Source organism: Protobothrops mucrosquamatus, unplaced genomic scaffold (genome assembly GCF_001527695.2).
Source record: "Protobothrops mucrosquamatus isolate PMUCROS unplaced genomic scaffold, P.Mucros_1.0 scaffold1116, whole genome shotgun sequence".
In the NCBI taxonomy this organism is placed as follows: Eukaryota; Metazoa; Chordata; class Lepidosauria; order Squamata; family Viperidae; genus Protobothrops; species Protobothrops mucrosquamatus.
Window position 1 is genome coordinate 349,397 of NW_015387335.1, and position 8,950 is coordinate 358,346.

Genomic DNA, 8,950 nt, shown 5'->3' on the forward strand with positions numbered 1-8,950 from the left:
CTTTTAGTTTGATATTATCCTGGTGTTCGAATTTATTTATTTTATTGCATATATATATATCTATATATATCTTCTATATAAATAAAAATGTAAATGTTTGTTTGTTCAAAATCTTAAATCTCCAAAAGTTCTTCACCGATTGCTTTGAAATTTTGACACAACGTTGCATTCGAATACATGCGTGTTTTTATATACTACTATTATATAGATGTCACACCTGTGATAGGTAAAAACATTCTTTTTAAAAAAAAACAGCGCCATCTGTTGGACATAAAAGCAACACACGGTACGACTGAGCCACAGCAACGTGTGGCCGGGTACAGCTAGTATATTATATATGTGTGTGTGTGTGTGTGTGTACACACATACACACACACATACACACATACATATACAAACACACACACACGCACACACACACACATATATATATATACATATACATATTTAGTAGCTGGAACAGTAAAGTGTACAATAAGCCGGAAGTTGTGATTAATAATTAATTAGTTAGAGAGTGCTGATTCATTTATGAGGTAATCTATGCTATGATTGGTTGCCATAAGTATAAAGGGAGCGCTTCCCTTTTTCCCAGTGTTTTTCTTCTGTGTGTTTTGTATACTATTTAGTATACAGTCTCAGATGATTCACCTCAGCTTAATATATTAATTATTTAATACAAGTAATATTAATTATATACTATTAATTATATAATATTGTATCATATTGTATTAAATTAATACTATACATTATATTAATAATATAATTAATTAAGCTTAATACAATTAATATATTAATATATTTAATATATTAATATATTAACTCCAAAAGAAACTAAATGATCATATAATGTGACCATATAATATGAATCAGGGACCATATAATGTGACCATATAATGTGAATCAGGGACCCCTCAAATTTTTTATATCTTCTGCATTAAAAAAAAATCTGATGTCCATCATTTTAAACAAATTCTTTGGGGAGTCCCACATGTCCTGAATACAATTTTCGGATGAATCCATCTTCATCTCAAACCTTTAGCTATGATTTTTTATTTTTAAGTACCAACACCATTGCTGTGGCTTTATGGGAAATTCCACTTCTTTAATCCATGAGTGGAATATCTCAGAAATGTCCACACTTGTAGTAAATCTACAAAGAGGTCAGCCCTGGTACTGAATTCTCTCTTCCCTGTTTTTCTGCTGCTGAGCAAAATTCAGGTAGTCCTCAACTTACAATAGTTCATTTAGTGACTGTCCAAAGTTGCAACAGCACTGAAAAAAATGATTTATGGACATTTTTCCACACTTACGACCGTTGCAGCATCCCCCATGGTCACGTGATCAAAATTCAGACGCTTGGCAACTGGTTCATATTTATGACGGTTACAGTGTCCCGGGAACATGTGATCACCTCTTGCGACCTCCTGACAAGCAAAGTCAATGGGGAAGACATTCACTTAACAGCCATGTCACTAACTTATCAACTGTAGTGATTCACTTAACAACTGTGGCAAGAATGGTCATAAAGTGGGGTAAAACTCACTTAGCAACAGAAAGTTTGGGCTAAAATTGTGGTCATAAGTTGAGAACTACTTATAACGTGGGTTCTTTTTTGTCTCTCTTTCTTTTCCATGGGAGTTGAATCAGAAACATCCATCCTCTGGGAATTAATTGGCAGACAGGAGCCTCAAGGAGTTGGAAGTGGCTAATGATTGGGTCTGTCTCCTTTGTGTCAACCCACCTTTGATGCCTGTCCAGCTTCTTCGGACCAGATACCATTTTGAAGGCACGCGCCTGAGTATATCCTGCAGACTCAACACAGAAGTATTAACATACTTCTTATTTTTCCCTGATGCTCCAGGCAAAGTCTTTTCATGCTCAGGCAGTGGCGAAGGCATGTTTCCAGGTTCTCATGCATAAATGTCCTGCAGGCAATATTTCCCAAGAGTCCAGATGGAGGCTGTTCTTCTACCTTCTCCAGCTCAGTTCAACAACATGCCTGGGCACGTCTCCAAAAGTGAAATGGGAAAGAGGGATGCCCAGAATCCACAGCCACCTGTGGAAAAAAGGAAGGACTTCTGGATAGGATGTGAACAGTTTGATGCAAGAAGTTGTGGCAGGGAAAGCCAGAAGCCAAGATTCACATTGCAGTGTGAATCCTTTCTGTTCACTGAAGCAGACTACAATGTCCATATCCAGAACATGCCATTTTGCTTACCTTTCCCAACCCATCTTCAACTTATGACCACAACTGACCCCAAAATTTCCATGGCTAAACCAGACAGTTTTTAAGTGTGCCTCATTTTACAACCTTTTTTGCCACAGTTGTCAAGTGAATCAGTGCCGTTATTAAGTGAGTGATGCCGTCATTAAGTGAATCTGGCTTCCCACATTGACTTTGCTAGTCAAAAGGTGATCACATGACATCGGGAAACTGCCTGTCATAAATATGAGCTGGTTGCCAAGCCCCCAAATTTTGATCACATGACCACGAGGATGTTGTGACAGTCATAAGTGTGAAAAATAGTCATAAGACACTTTTTTCAGTGCCGTTGTAACTTCGAACGGTCTCTAAATGAACGGTTGTAAGTCAAGGACTACCTGTACATTATTCCTTCTCTGAAGAGTGAGTTAATGTTCCACAATTGCTAGGCATACTTATGATCATAATTTAGCTTGCAATTTCAGTCATAACTCATGACATTTGTGAAGCCGTAATTTAATTTCCCCTTTGTTGTACTTAACTGATATATAATATTTCTAAACATTTACACTCGTTTTGTGTATTTCTGATTTCACTCTAATCAATTTACTTTTCCCCTTCAAAACCCTACTCTAGATATAATGCCTTGTTGTGAATATAAACTATATATGGACATTGTTCTTGCTTACACTGGGTTCACCTTTTGTTCATTTTGCCATTGTTGAATATTCTCGAAGTTTAAGTTCTGATATTGTCAATAGTGTGTGTTTTTCCAACGTTGGAAAGCTTTTTGAACATTTTCTCCTGCTTATTTGAGAAATTACCTCTTTCTTAGAAATTATACTTACCCCCTCTTGTACTGTTCAGGTGGGGTCTCTAACCTTTTAAAGAGGCTTTTGTGAGGGGATGGGTTCAGAAAAAATGCAGGCAGAAATAGATACAGAAAACCATCCTACCCTAATTAACTTTATCAAAAGTTATATCCAAGCACATTCAATGGAGTTTTCATTTCCTCTGAGTGTATGTGTAGAGGATAGCAATCTAAAATAATTAAAAGACCCAAGGACCAAACCATGCTAGTAATAAAGTCAAAATTTTATTTGGGATAATAAATAACTTGGTAGATAAATAGGTAGACATCAGTAGGTTTGTAGCCACAAACACTTCTGAATAATTTAACAATATAAAACAGAAAGTTGACACATAGTTCTCTACAGCTTTTAATAGCTCTAAGAATTGGGAAAAGGAAATCTTTATGGCTTAGTTGCTCAGATCTTTATCCCAACAAAACTAGGCTGTTTCAAGTAATTTAATTTCCTTTTAAAAGTCACCCTCTCTTCCTCCTTCTCCTGATGAAATGAACATAAGGCTTAGTCATTCATAAGCTAAATTTTCCAATTTGAAAGTTGCAGCTGGGCTTTTTAGAAGTATGCCAGTAGAATTCAAGAACCGGAACAGCCCCAGTTTAAGTCAAATGAATCACATAAATGGGCAACTTTAGAGAGTGTCTCCCTATAATCTTCTAGGCTTAGTTTTCTGCTGGAATTCCAGCACGTGACATTTGAAGTCAATTTACTTAGCAGAGGTTTATTTGCGGTTGTTAGATGGGGAATCAAGGTTGAGTGACTTACCCAACTTTGCATAAGACCGTAGACTCCATTTTACAAACGACACAACAGGTGCTTTTTCCGGGGGACCTAAGGAAAACCATCTTCCTTCCACCTATTGCCTTCACAACCTCCATCATACAACACAGATGCTCAGAGAAGTTTCAGTGGTCCAGCTCTACATGGCAGAAGAATGAGCTATCCATCGAGCATGGCTTCAGTGTTTCACTCAATACTCCATTCATTCAAACTAGTGGTCTGGCTCAAACGTATGTTTTGAAGGACTCCTTCCTAGGGCAGTTGTCAACTTCTTGAGGCCAATGGTTTAGCATCTTGCCCATCTTCCGGACACACCGTGCTTTCCTTCGTGAGGTCTGGTGCTTCTTCTCTTTGGCATGTCCCTTCTGGAATAAAACCTTCTCCTCATCTGAACTCATTTTGGGATGTCTACAGGAATCCTCAGTGGGCTGAGGTTGCTTCTCCTCTGCCCAACGGCAAATCTGCAGAGCTTCCTCAAGACCCAGATGATCATGATGAAGCAACTGTTGCCTGACTAGACGGTCTCGGCAGCCCACGATCACCTGATCCCTCACCATAGACACACGCTGGTCTCCAAAGTTACAGAAATGACTCTTGTACTGCAAGTCAGCCACAAAATCTTCGAATGGCTCACGAAGCCCCTGGAAACGGGCCCGGAAGAGGAAGCGTTCGTAAGCTTCACTTTTACGGGGCCTGCAATGACCTTCTAAGTAGTCGAAGACCACCTCATGGTCACCTTCTTTCCTCGGGCTTAGTTGGAAGGAGTCGAAAACTGGCACATCCTTGGGCTGAGCCATTGACAAGGGTTCCCTGGTTTGATTGGCAGGCCATTGGGCCAAATCATCTGCTTTTAAGTAGACGAAATGTCCTCTGCAAACTGGCCATGCTTCTTCTGAGGTGGTGTTCATCTGAAGATCTTCAGCTGGCATTAAGAAGGCTACTCTTGATGGGCTGGGTGGAATCTCTGCGAGAGTGATGCTATCCTTCTGGTAACTCCTTGTTGTTTGTGTCCTTGTATCCCACAGGGAAGCTGCTATAGCAAGGAAGCTGCAAGCACAATGCCTTCCAATCTGGTAGGCATTTCCTATTTGTACTTCCTTCCGAGTGTAGAGGGATGAGTCACCACACACGGGGCAGGCTAGAGCCTGTTCCCAAGATGTCATCTCGGTTCCCTTGCTCCAGGGCAGGAGATGATGAGGTTGAAGGCATCTATCATGGAAGGAGAAGGAACTCACCAACCAGGCTGTGAGCGTTGACGTAAAGAGCCTCTCGGGTCCTGAGACATGACTCGGGAGTCATTCCTTTGTCCTCAACCACTGACTGCCAGCTAGAACAATGGCAAAACTCTCAAGAGATGATTGTGCAACTGTAATAACAGTGCCAGCAAAGTATTAAAGATTGTACTTAGGGATGGAGAGACCAAGCACCTTGATGATGTCTTGGAGTCAATGCAGGCAGTCCTCGACACAACTGAGTCCCAAATTTTCGTTGCTAAATGAGACAGTTGTTAAGTGAGTCTTGCCCCATTTTATGACCTCTCTTGCCACAGCTGAATCATTTCAGTTGTTAAGTTAACAACATGATTGTTAAGTGAATGTGGCTTCCTTACTGACTTAGCTTGTCAGAAGGTCGCAAAAGAAGATCACATGACCCCGGGCCACTGCAACCATCATAAGTATGCCAAACATCTGAATTTTGATCACGTGACCAAAGGGATGCTGCAATGGTCGTAAGTGTGAAAAAACGGTCATAAGTCACTTTTTTTAGAGCCATTGTAGCTTTGAATGGTCACTAAATGAACTAAGTCGAGAACTACCTGTATATATGCCATCCTTCATCTGCAAACCACAAGCTGAAAGTTATTCTAGAACAGTGGTGACGAACCTATGGCACGCGTGCCAGAGGCGGCACTCAGAGCCCTCTCTGTGGGCACGCGCGCCATGCCCTGGAGATGGCAACCATCCCTCTTCAACCAGCCGCCTGCTAACTCACTGAGGTCCCACATGGCCGGATGCATCCCAGCATGGTTGGTTTCCCTCCCCCGCCCCGTTCCATCCCTCCTGGCCTCGCATGCTCTCCTTTTCCCAGGCACAACCCATTGCATCACCTCCTCAGCTGTCAGCCGGCCATCCAGCTCAGAGGTGGCTTCTCTGAATGCTGGCGGCGGGCTGTGGAGCTGCTGACAGACAATGTCAGCCCCCATGCGCTCGCTGGCCTCTGTGTGTGGGGGCTGATGGTGTCAGGCAGCAGCCGCCCCAGTCCCTGCCTCGCCTTACCCCACAGGACGAGCCTCCTGCCCACCACCCCACCTGCCAGAGACCCCCTGGATCTCCCCCAACCCTGCCCGGTCCCCACAGGGGTCCCTCCCCACGATCAACATCAAGGTGACCACGCCCACCTTGGTCACACCCACCCAGCCTGCCATGACCACCACAGCCACGCCCACACAATGGGCCACGCCCACCTGGCACCTGGCAATAAATAAGTTTTGGGTTGCAGTTTGGGCACTCGGTCTCTAAAAGGTTCGCCATCACTGATCTAGAATATAAATATTGCATCTTTCCTTGCAAAATCAGGATTCTCGCTGTCTCAAAGGTGATTTTTTTTCTTCAAAATGCAACTGGATTCTTTTTTTCCTTGAGGAGGAAGAAGAAGTTTCGCTTCTGATCCAAAAAGCTTCATTGGTTGTGACAGAATGGTGTGGATGGAAAGATAGGATCTGATAGGATAGAGCAGTGATGGCGAACCTTTTAGAGACTGAGTGCCCAAACTGCAATCCAAAACCCACTTATGCATCGTCGGGTGCTGGGTGGGTGTGGCCCATTGGGTGGGCGTGGCCCATTGGGTCGGGGTGGCTGCGGTGGTAACAGCAGACTGGGTGGGACTAAAAAGTTCAATCAATCAATTCCAACTTTGCAAGATCTTTTTTTTTTCCTGCGAGAAGTTTAAATTGACTGACTGATTGAACCTCTTTTTTTTGTACACGACGGCCGAGGCCTAAAGCGAAAAGGTTTTATAAAACCCAGCGGAAGGCCTAGGATTGGGCGACGGCGCGAGTGCCCACAGAGAGGGCTCTGAGTGCTGCCTCTGGCACCCGTGCCATAGGTTCGCCACCACTGGGATAGAGGGAGGGAGGGAAGGATTATATTTCTTTACAGTCATCTGGTCGTTAGTACTCTCTCTGAGAGGTGTGGAGGCCACTTGGAGGTTGATTTATGCCAGGGTTGGGGAACGATGGCCTTTTATGACTTATGGACTTCATCTCTCAAAATTCCTGAGCCAGTCCTTTATCTCTTCCGAAGCAGCGCCTAGTTGAGCTTGATTGATCTCCAACATGTCAAGTATGGTTAAGCCTGGAGAGTCCTTGGACCTGGAAAAGGAAAACAGAAGATAAAACCCAGACAAAATCAGTGGCAAGCTCGTTGTCCAATTGCTGCCAAGAAAAATGATATGGGAAGCTTCTGTTCAGTCTTACAAGGTAGACCAGTCATGAAACCCGACCAAATTGAGCTATTTCTACTTCATTATAACGCTACATTAACAAAACCTTGTGTTGGAAGAAAAATCAGGTCCTGTTCCAAGCCGGGAGGACGCTGTAGAAATGAGCTGAAGGCAGGCTGCGTTTTGGAAAGGAGATCTCTCTTTGTTTAGTTGGCAGAAACTACCATAGTGACAGGAGCATGTTTCTGGGGTGGCTGACAAAATGGAGTTGAGAGTAGGTGCGTTTTTATACCTTCTTTGGGGCTTTATGTTTGAGATGCCTGTTCCTTGTGAAATGTGTACTTTGACCTGTGCTTGAGTGTGCCCTTTCAGTATTCTAATTACTGTTGCCTGACTCTCATTGTGGCTGGAGGGTCATGCCCTGTCCTTGGAGCTGGGTGGGGAATGTAGGAGTGAAGTATTAATACCACTTTACAATGCCTTGGTAAGGTCACACTTGGAATACTGCATCCAGTTTTGGTCGCCACGATATAAAAAAGATGCTGAGACTCTAGAAAGAGTACAGAGAAGAGCAACAAAGATGATTAGGGAACTGGAGGCTAAAACATATAAGGAACGGCTGCTGGAATTGGGTATGTCTCGTTTAACGAAGAGAAGGATGAGGGGGGACATGATAGCAGTATTCCAGTATCTCAGGGGCTGCCACAAAGAAGAGGGAGTCAAGCTATTCTCCAAGGCGCCTGAAGGCAGGACGAGAAGCAACGAATGGAAACTGATCAAGGAGAGAAGCAACTTAGAACTAAGGAGAAACTTCCTGACAGTTAGAACAATTAACCAATGGAACAACCTGCCTCCAGAAGCGGTGAATGCTCCAACACTGGAAGTTTTTAAGAAGAGACTGGACAGCCATTTGTCTGAAATGGTGTAGGGTCTCCTGCCTGAGTAGGGGGTTGGACTCGATGACCTCCAAGGTCCCTTCCAACTTTATTATTATTATTATTATTATTATTATTATTATTATTATTATTATTATTATTATTATTATTATTATTATTATTATTATTATTATTATTAATCTCATCAGCTCCAGTCTTCTGTGGGAGCTGTGGCTGAAGGCGTTTTGCTTATGAATAGTGTTGCCTAGTGAGTTCTTGAAGGTATTGACCAGACCGATCTAATGCCACACGTTTTATTGCAAGAATAACAGAACTGGCTCAACCGACAGACTGACAGATATTTATACATGCCACAGCGACCAATCAGATTTAAAGCTGGTTACCCGCTCAAATATAAACTTCAGTTTCCCTCCAAAACAGTTGGAGACACATTTAAACCCAAACACATTAACGGTCAATATCAATACATAACAAATAGGATGGCCCAGTCTTTCTGAGTGGAGTAGAAAAGCTCCATTCCTAAGGATTAACCTCTTCAGGTTTCTGCTTGAGGCAGGAAGACTGGGGCAGTTTCTGCCTTTGTTAGGATTTTTTTTCTCTATTTCTCCTTTAGAGGAAATATGCTATCCTGTCTCTTTTAATATTCCCCCCAAATATTTCATTCTTGGGGGACCGGGGTGCTCATCCCCTACACTCTAGAAGTACAATTCTCTCGCTGTCTCCTTTACAACCCAAGAAAATGGAGTGGATCCCTTCTCACATGC

The 8,950-nt window shown here is 42.7% G+C and overlaps 1 protein-coding gene across 1 annotated transcript in view; it reads right to left on the minus strand.

Moving 5' to 3' along the window:
* LOC107291317 (rho guanine nucleotide exchange factor 15-like) overlaps positions 1-5,012 on the minus strand; it is a 73,446-nt gene extending 68,434 nt beyond the window's left edge. Inside the window, exon 1 of the mRNA XM_029284914.1 lies at positions 4,165-5,012. Coding sequence (XP_029140747.1) covers positions 4,165-5,012 — 848 coding nt within the window. The remainder of the gene's footprint in view (positions 1-4,164) is intronic.
* Between the last annotated feature and the right edge of the window lie 3,938 nt (positions 5,013-8,950).